This window comes from Lagopus muta, chromosome 5, assembly GCF_023343835.1.
Source record: "Lagopus muta isolate bLagMut1 chromosome 5, bLagMut1 primary, whole genome shotgun sequence".
Classification (NCBI taxonomy): Eukaryota; Metazoa; Chordata; class Aves; order Galliformes; family Phasianidae; genus Lagopus; species Lagopus muta.
In genome coordinates, this window is record NC_064437.1 from 903890 (window position 1) to 921088 (window position 17199).

Sequence of the window (17199 nt, forward strand, 5' to 3'; positions counted from 1 at the left end):
ATCCCCTGCTGCAGGCAGGGACACCTTCTTCTAAACCAGGCTGCTCACAGCCCCAGTCAGCCTGGCCTTCAGTGCTTGCAAGGGGCATCCACAGGCAATCTGTTCCCATGACTGATGACACTGCCTGGGCTGTCTGCTCTGCTAACTGCCAGGGCTGGAATGCAGAATTTTTTTCAACTCTGGGCTAAAGGGAAGAGGAAAAACAAATAGCGAGTTTAAGTAAAAGTGCCTTTTTATTTGGAATCCTTTATGTGTATGTTTAAAATGTTTTTCTTGAGCTCAGTGAGGGAAGGTTTAGATTGGATGTTGGGGGAAGTTCTTTGCTATGAGAGTGGTGGAACAGCTGCCCAGAGAGGCTGTGATGCCCCGTCCATCCCTGGAGGTGTTCAAGGCCGGGTTGGATGGGGCCCTGGGCAGCCTGGGCTGCTATGAAATGTGGAGATTGGTGGCCCTGCATGTGGGGGGGGGGGGGCTGGAGCTTCATCATCCTTGGGGCCCCTTCCAACTCAAACCATTCTATCACTCTATGATTTCATGATTGTTCTGGATTCGCTCCTTGCAGGGAGTTGTAGAGAACGATGAGGTCCCCCAGCCTCCCGCTCTGCAGCCTGCACAGCCGCAGCTCCATCAGCCCGGCTTTACTCCGCGGCTCGACCCTCCCCACCCGCCGCCGTGACACCATTTCGGCGCGGCCGCTCCGGCCGGGAAATGGCGGCAGCGGGCGGGCTGTGCCCCACGCGGAGCGCCGCCAGCCCGCCGCCCCTCCGAGGAGCTCCGCCCGCTCTGCTCGCGGCGGGGCGGTGCCGGCCGGGCGCAGCGCTGCGGGATGGCGGCGGCGCGGAGGGCGCGGGCGGGGGATCCTCGCGCCGGCTTCAGGCGGGCGGCGGACGAGCAGAGCCCCGCCGTGCCGCAGGGACTGATCCGGGCCGCCCGGAAGAGCGGGCAGCTCAACCTGGCGGGCCGCGGCCTTGGCGAGGGTGAGCGTGTGGATGCGGCGTGCTGCGGGGCTGGGGAGCCGGGGAGCCGGGCTCAGCCCGTGTCTGGCTGCCCTACGTGCCAGGCTGCTCTCTGTGGCCCGGCTGCGGGCGCTCGGCGGGCCGGCTGCTTCCTGCCTTCTTTGATAAACAAAAAAAAGAAAGAAAGCGATGAATATTCCCTGCCCGCTTTCTTTTTGCTGTCGCTGGCCGATCGCTACCTTGTAATGGCTGTTTAGGAGCGCTTAGGATTGCCAGCTTCGGGAAAGCGGCTCTGTAAAAGTCGCCGTGTGTGTGTATTCTGAGAAACCGTGTATAGGTCTGAGAAAACGGGCGTTTGAGCGCTGTGTGGAGCGTCCGGCTGAGCCCTGTGTTTTGGCTTGCAGTGCCCCAGCACGTGTGGCGGATCAACCTGGACACCCCCGAGGAAGCCCACCAGAACCTCTCCTTCGGTGCTGCGGACCGCTGGTGGGAGCAGACGGACCTGACCAAGTTGATCCTGGCCTCCAACCAGCTGCAGTGCCTGTCTGAGGACGTCAGGCTGCTGCCCGCGCTCACTGTTCTTGATGTACGTACTGGGATCCCATATCAGTGAGGTCGTGCTCTTGCTGTATGGTATGGGACAACATAGCTTTAGATCCTTGTTTTCCATTTCCTGCAGCAGTGGATGTGTAGAAGCAGCACCAGTATATTCTCAGGACAAGGGGCTGCGCCCTGTCTCCCCTTGGTACATTGCTTTACACACAGGCAGTGGGTAATGCTGTGCAGAGAGGTCCAAGAGTCCCACAGTGAACACTGAAAGAGCTGTTGCTGCATAATGTGCTTCTGCAGATTTCATATCAAATAATTTGATCTCTCAGTGCTTACACTCAAATAGAAACCTACAAGATTGGCAGTTAAAAGTGCTGCTGTTGGTAACTGTGCAGAGGAACAGACGTACACAGGTGTTGGTGGTGGACTGAATGGTACAGAGCAATGTACACAGGTGTTGAGAATGGACTGAATTGTACTGAAGCACATACTCAGGTGTTGCTAATGCACAGAATAATTTTGAGCATTAGTTCAACTTGGTTTGTTGCCAAGTGGGTGGAAGAAAACCTACAAAGTGCAACTCAGTCAGTATTCCAAAACTTGTTTTCCAGGTACATGATAACCAGCTGACATCCCTGCCCTCTGCTTTAGGACAATTAGAAAATCTTCAGAAACTTGATGTCAGGTACTTGTCACAAACTTAGAGCATTGATTTTCAAGGTGTGAATGAGAGATTAGTAAAACCAATTTCATTTTCAGAAAAGTTAATATCTGTTGTTTGTTTGTTTTTAATAGAGAACATGAATGCATTGAGAATTATATGTTTTAGATTAAAACTGATCGTCTGAGGTTTGTTAAGATAATTTTGACTATTACTCAAAAGTCACAGTGTTATTTGGAAGCTGAATACTGATGCTTTGAATACTCACACAAAAGCTGTATCAGCATTCATTTGCTTCAGTACAGAAGTTGTGTTTTAAAGGAATAAAAATGCTTTTTTCATGAATAATATACATTGGAAATAGCTGAAGATATCATTCAGGCTGTAACTTTCATATTGTTCTGTAAGTTTGTACATGAGGGGAGAGTACATTTCTTTTTTGTCTGTGAACTGCACCATAAACAAGCATTAAATGCAGCTGGAATATTGTAGATTCAGATGTGGTTGAAAAGTATTCTTTAACAAATTTATTTTCTGTTAGGCAACTAATCCACTGTAAAGGGCTGTGATGATTGGAAGAAGGAGATTTTCTTAAGGGCGATGGTGTCCTGTGCAGCACGCCTACATGCAGGCTGCGAGGTGGAAATGTTTCACGGCTGTTCTGAACAGTTGGTCTGTGCCAACAACAGAGCATCAGATGCATCTAATGCTGGCTGTGCTTCCTACTTGCTCTGTGGTCTGAAGAGTTTGCATCTCAAATGGTGTGCGTGATGCAACCCTAGTTGGGGCAGCATGGTGTGTAGCAGAAGATTCTATATGTGGTTGTGTTCTCAAAACTTTTTAATGATTGTTAATTGGCTTTGTTTTCCATGTTGGAATACCAGCCACAACAAGCTGAAGAGCATCCCAGAAGAGCTGCTGCAGTTGTCACATTTGAAGAGCCTTCTTCTTCAGCACAACGAGCTGAGCCACCTGCCAGATGGATTTGGGCAGCTCGTCAGTTTAGAAGAATTGGTAAATTGCAACTTCTTGAAAAACACTGATTTGTTCAGAAACATCAACCTATCTATGTTTTACTGCTAATTAATAAAAAAAGTCTGAGAACCTTATTCAATAATTCATGGAGCTTATCAGCTATTTTGTGTATGTGCTTGCAACCAGGTTTCGATTTGGATTTTCCAGATATTTTAAGAAAAATCAAGTCCCTGGTGATCTGTCCATCATGGGAGACTTATCTCTTCCATTCACATCTCTACCAGGGAAATCCTGGAGACGTCAGCAATCTAGTTTGGACATTCTGCCAGTAATTAACTTTGCAACAACAGCACCCATGGGGTATTTTAAACATCTCTATTTATAACCTCTTTCTCTCTCTTTCCTTTTTTTTTACTCTTCAGGATCTGTCCAACAATCATCTTACAGACATTCCTACAAGTTTTGCTTTGCTCATTAACTTGGTGCGACTCAATCTGGCTTGTAATCAACTCAGAAACCTGCCTGCAGATATCAGTGCAATGAGAAGTAAGTTAGTTTCCTTGGATTGTTAAATGTCAGGCAGCCAGTTCTGTAGTTATGTTCAGAAATACATTACATAATATTCCAGGTTATGAAAGTAGGTTCTGAAGGATTTAAAGTATTCCCAAGAGGACTAGCTTAGAATTATTTAACAAAAGAAGAAAGCTACTACAGCTCCCATGTATCAAACTTATATCCTCCTGTAGTTCGTATTACTTGACATTAGGAACATTACTTGGACTATTAGGAAAGTGTCAGGATTCCTGCTCTGCTGTGAAGTTATTAGCCTTAGAACTGTGACGAGTGTTTAGTGCATATTTTGAGTGGAAAGTAAAGCATAAATAAGAGCTAGTTGAATTCACTGGTAAAGACAGGACAGCATGAACTGGTCAGCAATAGGAGTTAACTTTTGTGATGGTGATACCAAGCTTGCTGATGTTGATGCTCACATCAATTTCAATGAGTTCTAATAGCTGTGGCAGATCTGTAGGAGCAGGTCGTAGACTGCCAGCTTTTGTCAGTGCTACAGAAATTACCTGCAGATCTTTCTGAGGTGGCCTATGACATTAGACCTAACCTGCATGTTGCCTGCAGTCCTTTACTCCAAACAAGAGCTAGTATTTGGCAGTGTCACTGAAAGCATTCCAGAATGTCTTGTGAGGGAAAAATGAAAAGCAAATATGTTGCTTTCAGCAGTGCTGATGCTGACCAGTTTGATTTCTTCTGAAGTTTGGATGTGACAATATGTTTTTATGCTTACCTTAACAAAAAAAATAGGGTATCAATACTTCTGCAGAAAACTATTTCTATTTTCTTTTGTTATTCTGTAGGCCTAAGACAACTGGATTGTACAAAAAACTACCTGGAAACTGTACCTTCTGAACTGGCCAGTATGGCATCTTTGGAGCAGCTGTATCTGAGGAAAAATAAACTGCGCTCCTTGCCAGAACTTCCTTCGTGCAAATTGCTGAAGGCAAGGTTTGAATTGCTGGGTGCTGTAAATGTCTTTGCAGTGAGCTTTGAGAATAGTGATTGTTAGCTCCCATACAAGTTATATATATATACTTTATATACATATATAAAGTGAATTGCTGTGATCAGAAGTTAATAAATCTGTGCATAGAACTCTTTTTAATACATATCCATGTGTGTTTAGTCTTACTGCCCATCTTGATCTGTCTGAACAGCATTTGGAGGACAAACAGCAATATTCAGATTTGGAAAATAAAAAAAAGTATTTAAGGAGAAGAATGACTTAAATATTAAGTGTGATGTTGCCTGCAACAGCTGCGTTTTATCTCCATTTTATGGGAACATTTTATGAATCAATCTACACTTACTTTGTTCACTCCTGTTTTTTCTTGTAACTGCAGAGAAAGTGTGCATTCAAAAGAGCCACAGCCTTCAAATGTTGTGACCTTAACTTTCCTTCTGTTTATAATTGCAATTTGCCTGTCTGAGAATATCAAGTGTGTTACTCATCGGACAGCAATGTGATGGGGCCAATTGAATGTTTATGTCACAGGATGTAGATACGTAGATAGATATGTAGATAGTTCAGCATAACTCCAAACTCTGCACTTAAAGTTCCAAGTTGTTCCAGCATTTTCTAGCACAGTTCTTGCTGGTATGTGAGGTTGTGTATTTGTATAGCACATCCAGCAGCAAATGTCTCTTCTGGCTTTAAAGAACCATTTGGAGCTGTGAGCGATCTTTGTCTCCATAGGAATTACATGCTGGTGAAAATCAGATTGAAATACTAAATGCAGAAGACCTGAAGCACCTGAATTCCCTGTCTGTGTTGGAACTTCGGGACAACAAGATAAAATTGATTCCTGATGAAATCACTCTACTCCAGAAGTTGGAGCGACTTGACCTCTCTAACAATGATATCAGTAGGTAATAAAAAAATGCACATCTGTGATGAGGCCTTCCTTGGAGCATCTGTGGGTGGCTGATTCTATGGGTGATTTATTTCAGTAATTAAAAAAGGTCTGGACTGTAAAACGAAGGCTCCATTTCTTAGTTTTGTCAGTGTTGCAGTCGTGCTGTGCCTTTCTTAAATGTGATGTGTTGTGTATCTTGTTAGAATCCAAGCTTCAGAATACCAGGTCTTCTGTCAGACAATTGCCAGCGCTTAGGATTTGTACTGAAGCAGCTCTTATCTGAAATGGATTGTTTCTGTTTGCAGATTGCCTTACACGCTGGGGAAACTTTCTCAGTTGAAATTCCTGGCATTAGAAGGAAATCCTTTGAGAGCCATTCGAAGAGACCTTCTGCAAGTAAGCCCATTTAGATAGTACATGAAAGCTGGTGATGTTGCAGACATCCGTTCTGCACATGGTGCAGGCACAGCATTATTAAAAGGCCCCTCCATCTGAAGTAGCTTCAGCTTCTTCATCACTGCTGTTTGTGTGATTTTGTTGCCGTTCCCAGGGGCTCTGATGCGATGCGTAACGTGATGAGGACTGTGGGATAAAGCAGTCATTGCTTCACAGGACCTGTTCCTGATTTGCTGTAGATGTTGTAATATATATTACACATGAAGCAGCAGGTATCTGGGGAAAGGATAGAGCAGCTGTCTGCTGCCTAATCCTACTGCAAGTCACAGCTCATTGCAGTGCTAGGCAAGTATTTGATGTGAAGGCTTTCCAAGATGAGCATGGATTTTTTTTCTCCTTTCCTACTTGCCTGAATTAAAGACCTTGCATTCAATTTCCAAGGAGTATTTGCTGGCAGATGTGTTTTGAGCAATGACAGTATCATGTACAGTGTTTAGTTATGGATGACCTACAAAGTGAAGGTGGGAATTACACATCAGGAACAAGTACATGGGCAGCAGGGAGGCTGGCTCACAGGGACCACTGCTGCTATAGAATTCTTTCTAATTTCTATCCCAGCAAACCCTTCTCATTGGTGATATAGATTACTTCTTTCTTCTGCCACTGCTATAAAATAAATGTTCACAAAGCACTCAAATTCTCTAAAAATAAATAGCATTGAATGTCCACTACTGAAATGGAATTCAGTAATGTATGTTGGAAATAAGGGAGAAAATGTGATCTGGTCAAGTGAACATTGTATGCACTGCAGCTTATCTTCTTCTGTCTTCTTTCTTCACTTTTTGTCCAGTTTCACCAAATTCTCTGTGAGTGTTCCTTCCCTTCCATCCTCCACATTTTCTTCATCCGCTCTGCATTCAGATCAGTCTTCATATAGTATAAATGTCAGCTAGAATGAGAAAAGTTCATATTTGCTGCTTCAGTTCTTATTCTAAAACATCAAAGAGAAACATGCAATATTGTAAGGAAGTGCTAGTTTTGTCCTAAAACAAACAGGCTGGATGAGATGATAGGTAATGACTTGGAGGTCATGCAGTTACTGTGACCAGTAGAAGTTGCTGTGAGAGGATTGCCAATAAAATCTTAGGAGAATCCAGAATCCAGATCTATTTCCACGTCAAATAGTGAATTTCTTCTTCAAGAGTAATTATGCTACAGCTCTTTAGAGAAGGCTGAGTTCATTTGAAGGGTTCTTCCTTGCTCTTGGAGCTGGCCAAAGAACTTCAGATGGAAAGCTAAGAACGTGGAGCCCAAGGTAGTAATGTGGGGCTGGGAATTTTCAGCTGGAGTAAATACACAAAACTCTAAAGAAATAAGGACATGAGCTGTTGCAAATAGGATTTTTCCCCAGGAATTGTTGGGTAGCTTTTATAACCAGCTGTGCTATGAGCTCCGTTATGTGACCAAAATCGTCGGTCTTCATTGTCAGAACAGCGGTGTAAATGCTGGCTGGTAGATGCTTATTGACCTTCTGCTCTTTCTTTGTTGTTTTTTTTTAAAGAAAGGCACCCAGGAACTTCTGAAATACCTGAGAAGCAGAATCCAAGGTATGTTGTTTTATTGAGTGGCATCTCACAGAGAATCTCTCTAAGAAATTAAAAGTGCTGCCAGTTTCCTGCAATTACCCTGCAATAAGTTTCTTTACTCAATGGTTTGCTCTGTATTTCTGTGCTGTTCTTTTTCTTACTCTATTGAATAATACAACATTCTTTATGGAGTGTCATCACTTAGAAAAGCAACACTAAGCATTTTTCCCTGGTCCCTTTATGTGTTTTGAATGAAGAATTCAAGTTGTTTCTTGTTTGTTTGTTTGTTTTTCCTTTGGACATCATGGGAAATTTCCACAACGAATTCTTCATTTTCAGCTTGCTGTCTGCCTGCTGGCTTTGTCACAGTGTAGAAGTGTAGGTGATTTTGCAAAGGTCATATGTGTCACTCATTCATGTTGTAGTATGGGCAGCACAGTCCTGAGGTTCCCAGCAATTAAGCATGAGAAAGGCAGCCTCAGGGCCATGGTGGTGCCACAAACTCCACCATGTAGCTGACTAAGAATATAAAAAATCCTGGGGGAGAAAGTAAGAGGTTCTTTTAAACAGAATTCAAATCCCGGCCCGTTCGTCCCTGTGATACAAGCCTTGACCCCACCATTCCCTCTGGAAATAATTAAGAAGTCACAAAGCACAAATTCAGATGAAATATCTCAATTCTCTGAACCAAACTGCTGCACGTCTCTGCAGAATCCCCTTCTGGGTTCTGAGATTTAAAAAGCAGCTAGCTGGTGATACCAGTTTCTGTAAGTGATGCAGGACTTCTGGATCTGTTTTACTAAAAGGGTTCAATGGTTGCTGGTGTGCAGCTTTCCAGACTATTCCTTGGCCCTTTCATTCAGTGAGATCATTTGTTATTTGATTAATTTTCTGTGGTTTGGGGTGGGGTTTTTTTGTGTTCGTTTCTCTTTTGTTGTTTTTCACTTCATTCCATATTTTCTAAAGTATTGCAGATGACACCATTTTTTGGTTATATAAGAAACTGGCTGTCAAAGTCTCAGCAACTTGCAGGTGGAGGGGAGCAAATCTGTTCAAAACAAGATTTTCTTTTACCTTTAGAAATCTTTCTTTTAAGACATGAAATAGGGAAGATGACTGAGTTCACTGGACATGTTAAATATATAGCATGGAAATAATTATGCTGCACTTAAATGCAAAAAAATGCTTAACCTTTTAATTTGGAGGTCTTGATGATACATATAGGAAAATTGAATTGAGAATGGTAAGTGTGACTTGTGAGTGGGCTTTCTCTCCATCTGCCAGAGGATGGCAGCATTAATTGGATTACTGCAGTGTGTAAAATTGCTCTGAAGTGCCCATGCAAATCTGACGTATTATTAACTTTGCAAAAATGAATTGGGTGCTTGAGTACATGCTTTAGTGCTCATCTGCTGACCTGTTACAGGTTTTATATTTGGGGGTGACAAAACAAGCTAAGGTCTTACATGGATCTTAGTGTTTGTGGTTTTATTGTGCCTTTTTGAGCATTTAAGGGGAGCTGAACCAGAAGCAGCAACAGACCTACGTGTGCAGAGGCTGAAGTTGAACAAGTGCCACTAACCTTGTTGGCCTTAATGAAAGAATTCCTAGTTGGGCATGGGGGCAAGTTGGTAGGCTTTAGTTCATGAATGCTGCTGAATTTCTTGTAGCATTCTTCTTTTAGTGGCAGTTGGATTTATCATATGTTTGGGCTTCTACTAAGCTTCACGATTCTGAAGTGCCCACGAGCTGTGTTGGTGTGTGACCTATCTTTTTTGCAATCCAAGTCAGCTCTGTCCCTCTGCCTCCATAAACAAACAAACAAACAAAAAAGAGCCAGCCCACAAACAACCCAAATCTGGAAACTGAACTACAAAAGCCCCTTGCTAGAAAGACCTTGACATAATATTAATCTGATTATATGTAATCAATGTAGAAGGCAAGAAGAGTCAAAATGAGCAAGCACAGGTAACGAGGGACACGACAGCTCTCCTCCTAGGCTGTTGAGGGCACGTCTGACTGCAGGCTGTAGTTGTGTGACTGCTACGTGTTCCTTCCAGATGACACAACCAGCCCCAGTGAGGAGCCTCCTGTGACAGCCATGACTCTCCCAAGTGAGTCCAGGATTAACATGCATGCCGTAACTACACTCAAATTACTGGAATTTAGGTATGTGGTTTGAAATATTGCCTGTTTCAAAAGCTGGAATAAAGCTTTCCTGTGTTTTTTTTTATTAGCTTAACGATAGATACCAGATTGTCTGCAGATTCTGAGGTGCATTTTGCACTTAAACTCTGGGTGTTCAGGAGTAGGCAGATTTGAATTACAGCTCATCTCTTTTTTTCAATACAATTTTTTATAGTACCATTCCTTTTAATTCACTGAAATCCTTGATCCTTTCAGGTGCTTTTTTTTTTTTACATTTCCTTAGTAACAGTAAGTCTCAAAACATCCCACAGGAGGTACATTATCAGTTTGTTCTTATATCAACTAACAGTTTAACTTGTTAGGTTAGGAAAGGGTGAGAAAACCACATTTGCTGAGAACTGCCAGATAAAATGCAAGTCCTGCAAAGAGCTGGGATGCAGAAAGGACATGACTGCAGTGAAAGGGTTGGGATGGCTTTAGTCACTGTAAACGTTCAGAAGGTCGAAATCCAGTGCTTACATGAGCTGCACATCACTGTGGGGGAATGTTTTCTGAACTGAGGAGGAAACCTGTTGAACACCTATCTGCTGCACGTCTGACCCAAGATACAGCATTTGTGCTGAGGCAGTGACCTAATTCAGCTCTTAGTGAATGCTCTTAAGCCAGGTAGCAGATGAGCTGTCAGGGTGGAATGACGTTACTGCCTCGGTGACGTGGGGCAGTGATCAGCTTTCTCATTAACAGTCCTGTGAGGACGTCAGTTTGTAGGTACATATGTATCTATTGTGCTGCTCATCATTGCCTCAAAGATGTCCTGTTAGTAAATAAGAGATGATTAACTTGTTGCTGAGCTCAGTGCTTTTCACTGTGCAGTGAGAAGCAGGTGGCTGTGATCCCTGATGACGTGTTCAATGCGGTCGGAAGCAATCCTGTCACCAGTGTCAACTTCAGCAAGAATCAGCTGACTGCCATTCCTCCAAGGTACTTCTGTAGAGATCATTCTTTACATGCTGCTTTTTTTCTGTTCTGTTCCTCAGCATCTTGTGTTGGTTTTAGTAAGTTTGTTTTCCCAGTTGAGGATATTTACACTTTTCTTCTGTATGTCTGCAAACACGCACAGAGGACATAGCAGAGATGCTGAATAATGCTGGTATTTCTTGTGTGAGTGACACACAGGAGGGTCCATTCATCTGCATGAGGATCTCGGTACAGTGAGGCTTGGCTATATGCAGCAGTGCTTCCATTGTACATTGTCGTTTGTACTGCTCTATTAAGCATTATCTAAATGAGTAAGGGCAGACTGCAGTGTGACTTCTCATCATAATCAAGTGGTGTATTTAACTGCAGTCTAGTATTGTTTTCTCTCCAAAGTGGTCCTTTTGTTTGAAGATAATACATGTGTAAACTATGAGATGATAGCTTTGTGCTAGAGAAGAGGTCCTTCTAGGAGTCACTTTCTTCAGATAGCTTTTTTTTTTAAGGAAGCCTGAACAATTTCCATGCTCTTTTGCTTGATAGGCATTGTCCCATCACATAGCATTGGACATTTTTGCACTTGTTGCTTTATCTCAAGGAAGAGCTTTCTGTTGACAGCAAAGGTAACAAATGCTGGTGCTGTGCAGGGAGGAGGCTCACTGCATTCAGTAACCCTAGGAACATCATGAGCACTCATTTTTGAAAATGCCACTGTATTTGTGGGGGTGACATTTTAATTCTGGGACACAAATGTGCTGAACAATTAGCCTTTAGCACGTAGAACTTGGCGAGGTGCTGTCTCTCATAGAAGAAAGTCTCTTGTTGGTACAGTTTAGTGAAGGAATGTTGGGCCTTCCATGCTTATTTGTTCTGTTAGAGGCTCCTCTGCACAGCAGGGAGGAAGGTGTAGGTATGGTGTGCTTCTGGGTGCCAAGGAGTGCAGTAATAGTCCAGATGGGAGAGGTGGATATTTGGTTTGTTTAATTGCCTTTTACTTCTAGTGTTACAACAGAGGTTCTTTTACAGAGATTCAGCAACTAACTTTTTGAGCATTTTAAAAAAATACTTTACATCAAAGCATCTTGATACAGTATTCCTTTCACAGGATGCAGTGAAGGCTGTGTTTCCTGCAATTTGTAATGGCAGGAGTGTGGAACAGAAACAAAAGATGGTACAAAAGAAGCAGTCTCTCTCTTTCTGTTCAACTGCATGAAGAAGATGGGTAGTGTTTTTGTTGAGGCATTCACAGCAGGTGGCAGTGATGGTCATTCGTGCCATAATTTCTGAAATCTTTCTTAACTGCATTTAAGAAAGTAGATCTTTGTAGCAAAACTTACTCTCTTAATCTGTGAGAGGAAATTTACCCTTCTACGAGTAAAGTGATTCTGAGCTGTTTTTACATCAAGTGTAAGACTCCAGGACAGGCAGTTTTCACAGGTAAAGTTTCCACTCTCAAAATGGCTTCTGAATGCCAAGAGCTGTAAGAAGTTCCTTGATCTGTAGACTTCTAGAATAAAACAGATTTTTTAGTAACTTGGAATGCAAACCTGGGCTTCCATAGTAAAAGTATATTCATGTTGGGTTTCAGGATCGTGGAGCTGAAAGACTCAGTTTGTGATGTCAACTTTGGCTTCAATAAAATCTCTTCTGTTTCCTTGGAGCTGTGCACGCTTCATAAATTGACACATTTGGATATCAGGTTTGTGATGAGTGTTGGACTTCCTTTCCCAGTGACTCGTTTTCATGCCTCTTTAAACCAGCCATCTGTTGCAGTGGAATAGCAGTACTGAAATAATATTTCATTTCCCAAAAGGGCTCCCTGCCAGCTGAATGACCGGCAGATCTGAAATAGCAAAAGTGGCCTCAATTTAGGCATGGGTTAAAGAGAAACACACAAAAAAGCGGGCAAGCTCTAAGGCTTGCTGTGGTGAAAGGTCTTGTGTCAGTCATTAAAAACTTCTCAGAGGTGTTAAAAGGATATTTAGAAACAAAACAGAAAGCAATTCTGGGAATATATCTGGGAAGAATTACAGTGAAGGTATCAACTCTGGTATTCTGCCTGGAGCTGGAGCATCTTTCAATGAATGATTTTCCTGTAATGACTCTTTATGTAGCGCTCAAGGGGTGCCTCGTTTGTCCTTACAAACCCACCTTCCTTCTATGTAAGAAGCTTCTGAATGGCTTCCTGTTGTGGAAGTGCTGCAGTAACAGTGGCCATAAATGAGTTTGTTGGAGCCAATGGATTTCAGACTCAGTGAATTTTCAAGAGGTGTGGAGTTATCTCAGCAATTGACCTTGGCACCAACGTGGGACTATTTCCTGAACTTCCCTGTGGGACCCACGTAGCTGAACTGCCAAGCATGTTTCTGGAATTGTTTGGTGCTTAGAAGTGTTTGGGAATCCTTAGAGAACAGGCTTTATGTTTCCTTACTGGTGAACATGGGAGTACAAACTTGGTTTGCCATCTTGATCCATTTATGAAGTAAATGAGTGGTCTGAAAGAGCTTGTTAGCACCAGCAAACCTGGGTGTTCTTTTTCTGTGAATTCTTAACTAAAACTTCTTAGAAGTTGGTCATTATTCTATGTCTTAATTTGATACACAGAAATAATGTTTTGACGTCTTTACCTGAAGAAATGGAGGCACTGACAAGACTACAAGTAATAAATCTATCTTTTAATAGGTGAGCAACTATTCCAGTTTTTTTCAATAACAGTAAAAAGAATTTTATGTCATTTTAATGTGAGGTAAAATGAGAAAGGGCTTCAGCCAGCTGTGAGCTTAGAACAGTTGAAGGGAATGTGCATCTTTACACAGTGGTGGTATATTTTTGGAGTTTTCTATCACACGTTTTGGAGAGGGACAGTAGAAGCTGGTTTAAAAAGGATTAAACAGACCTGTGAGCAGTGTAACAGAAGTGGATGCCAGCAGGAGCGCCCTGTTGCACCCATAATACATCAGTTCCAGATGATGGGAAAAGCAGCAGGGAAGTGGTGTCCCTGAGCTGTCCTGCAGTTGCTCACACTGCTCTCTTCTTCGCACTGCAGTCACTTTCTGTGTGACACGAGCTGTCATTCACAGTTGTAAAATGGGTGGTCTTGGCTGCAGTTCTGTTGCAGGTGCTGAGCTGTCGTGGTGCAGATTCCACCCAGCTTTTTGGCTTCGTGCAAAATAATCAGGTTAAACAGCAGCACATGTAAATATTTACTTCCATAAACAGTGCTGAAGCACTGTCCCATTTTAAAGGTTTATCAATTGCTCTATTGCTGACTTTTCTCTCTTCCTTCTGAAGATTTAAAGTGTTTCCCAGTGTCCTTTACCGCATCCCCACACTGGAGACCATCCTGCTCAGTAACAACCAGGTGGGGGCTGTAGACCCTCTGCAGCTGAAGAAGATGGAGCAGCTCGGGACGCTGGACCTCCAGAATAATGACCTTCTCCAGGTGCCACCAGAACTTGGGAACTGTGAAACTCTGAGGTGTGTATTTTAAGTGAGGACTTGTTTTGTAAAAACATATTCTGCCTGGTTTCTTCAAGGCGTGTTTTGTCAGAGAGTAAGGCAGTGATTTTCTTGTAAGTCTCAATGCACAAAATGGTCTCTCTTACCATCTGTAAAACAGTGCAGTTCCTTCCATCGTTTCTCAGGACTGTAGAAAATTGGAGGAGTTGTTTCAGGATTTAAAACTAAAATGACAGAGTAATATGAAAACGTACCTGGAAAACCAGATGCCCAGAAATTTGTTTCAGTGTTTCTGAAAGTGGAATTTAACTGTAAGGATCAACATTTGGTAGAGTCCAGCTTTAGTTCTGTATTTTCTGGAAGGTATGTGTTCCTGGCTTGCTTCTTAGATGGCAGGCTGCTCTTTGCAGTAAGAGCTGTCTTGGCATTAGGACTGCCCCTCCTGTGGGCATTTTTCTGCTCTCTGCCAAAACTGATTTGCTAGAAGGTTAGCAACTTCAGTCACTAAAATTATTTCAGATTTTACCCTTAAAGTGTCCATTTTAAGGCCCAGCAGAAAATTAAGAACAGAAGTGGTAATATTTGAAGAGGAGATTGCTTTCATTAATGAAGACACGAAAAGTCATCAGGGATCTTAAAATATAAAATAAATTCAGGCATATTTATTAGCAGAACTTGATGCACACTACGTAATATCTTGTGACAGTCTGCATTTGGATAATATACCAAACACCTAGTGCTAATTGCTGAGTTCTCATCAGCTTTGACCACTCGGCTCTCCAGGTAGGAACATCAGCTGTATACATTCACTGCTTACTGGCTATGGATGAGAAAGCAGAAGAATGAAGGAAAATGCTAGGATTTCTAAAAGAAGCATGCAGAATGAAATGGGCAGGTTGTGTTGGTTGGTGTAGCTTAATGTTAAAGCCGAGGACAATTCTGGTGGCTGTGTGTATTACACACTGCAGAGCCTGCTGGCCAGGTGGGTGAGCCACAGCCCTGGGTGCCAGTAAATATGTTTGGCTCCTTACCTGTGTAAGGCTGCTATAAAAGAGCAAATAGTAATGCTTGTTAAAGAGCCATGGCTGTCAGTATTCTTACATGACATACCTCAAAGACAGCTAAGCTTAACTAGTTCTGTCATGTCAGAAATAACAAATCATGTGGTAGTGTGGTTTTCCCCTGTAAAGTATATTTTCTTGCTGGTCTATAAATATGCAGAATAAAACAGCCCCCCCTGAACACACACAGGCAAAAAGCCTCCACAGCAATTTAGAGTGCAAAGTGAGCTAGCAGCCAAGCTAGAACGTAGAGGCTGCAGTGTAACTGTTCTTCACTCTTACTGTGCAATTCATGTATTTCAGCAGCTCTTTTTCTCACTCTGTATTTCAGCAAAGACTTGCTTAAGAAGAGGGGGGGGGTGTGCCACCAATAGTCCATTAGCATAAATTAGAATTCAGCTGTCTCTAAAGAAGGTACGTTAGCATGAATTAAGGTAGCAAAATTAAAATTGTTCTGGGAGAACAAAAGAGGACTTAAGAATTTCACAAGATTCTTACCCCTGTATGCAGTGTGTGAATGTGCTGCAAGAGGAAAAAGCCTGTGTACAAATAACTGCACATCTCTGTCTTTCCAGGACACTTCTTTTAGAAGGAAATCCATTCCGCACTCCCCGGGCAGCCATTCTGGCAAAAGGAACGGCTGCAGTGCTGGAGTACCTGAGAAGCAGGATCCCTACTTGATGGGCTGTTTCCCTGTACACTTCTGAATGGAAAGCAGAGTATCAGCCTGTCTGATGCATTGCATCCCTTCCTCGTTGTTTGTAAGCTGTTGGTCTGGCCTGGGCCATAAAGCATTCATAGTACTATCCTTAGTTTGCACGTTAAGAAATGATTCAGCAACAAAATATTTCCCACTCAAGGCTGCATGTCTCAGGAGTGCATTTCAAAACACCACAATCTATGTTTACACTTTTTGTACGAAAGAATGCAGCTGAAAGCTGTGTTTGGTAATAGAGACAGTGTTTTTCTACAGTTAAGCCATTTTTTTCTAAGGATTGTAATCACCAAAGTAATTGAGCAAACGGGGGAAATAAGCTTTTTGATTCTTGTATGCCTGTTTTACAATCTTCTGCAGGGTGTTTGATCTCTCTTCACCGCTGCCTCAAACCACTGGTTGCTGGTCTGTACCTGGAAAATGCCCGAACCTTTAAGCATGATGAATACGGTGTGCAATGTTCTGCAGACTGTGTGCATGTCCTGCGTGAACGTGAGCAGAACGTGGCTGGTGTTGGTGGCTGCACTGAAACAATAAATGTTTGCTGTTGGATATATGTTTTGTTTCTAAATCTTTGTGCTGTCATTGAAGTTTTTTAGCCAGTAACAATACAGACATTCAGCTTTTTTATTTAAATGCACTTCAACATCATGAAAATGATCTCAATTAAAAGAGTAACGCAGGGTGGACATTAACAATATGAAAGGAAGAGTTACTTGATGTTACTCTGTGACTATGATTCGTTGCTTCTCACAGGCCTATGGACATGGAATGGAAGCAGATACCACATGGATTTCCACTGCTAAGATTTTTTTGTTTGTTGGCTTCTTTTACACTGCACCGAGTGCTTTTGTTGTGTGGGTACTGTGTAGGTGCTGCAGTTGGGGTCTCTGTGAGTGAGAACTGATTGCAAACCCTTCACTTTGCAATCTGAAATGAAATTTAGAAAAAAAAGCTATAAACTAAAAGACGTCTTTGCATCTAGGAACAGAACTGTACCTCATTCTTCCATTCCGTGTATGGAAGCAAGCCGACACAAAATAGGTATGCTGTGTGTTTTTTATCAAGTAAAACGTATGGAATGATAGCATTTTCATTTCCTCTGCCTGTTCTTGCTGTAACGCAGAAAAGTGTAATATGGCTTAGAGTTGAACACCACTGGTTTTGTGTGTGACCAGAATTAACATAAAACCACTCTTCCTTATCCTCAGGGTCTTGAAGCTTAGTGAGCACCTTTCAGCAAAAGTGACGACGTCTGGTGCACCTCACACAGCAGCACAGGGCTGTGACCT

At 42.6% G+C, this 17199-nt stretch overlaps 1 protein-coding gene across 1 annotated transcript; it reads left to right on the forward strand.

Annotated features, from left to right (window-relative positions):
* The first annotated feature begins 787 nt into the window (after positions 1 to 787).
* On the forward strand, positions 788 to 16461 carry LRRC40 (leucine rich repeat containing 40). Its single transcript, XM_048944856.1, has 15 exons — positions 788 to 977; positions 1361 to 1542; positions 2117 to 2190; positions 3051 to 3180; positions 3564 to 3687; positions 4512 to 4654; positions 5408 to 5580; positions 5873 to 5963; positions 7525 to 7570; positions 9610 to 9718; positions 10571 to 10678; positions 12261 to 12371; positions 13277 to 13354; positions 13964 to 14149; positions 15768 to 16461. Exons 1-15 carry the CDS (start codon positions 827 to 829, stop codon positions 15871 to 15873), a joined length of 1812 nt encoding a protein of 603 aa, XP_048800813.1. The 5' UTR covers positions 788 to 826; the 3' UTR covers positions 15874 to 16461.
* Positions 16462 to 17199: the final 738 nt, after the last annotated feature.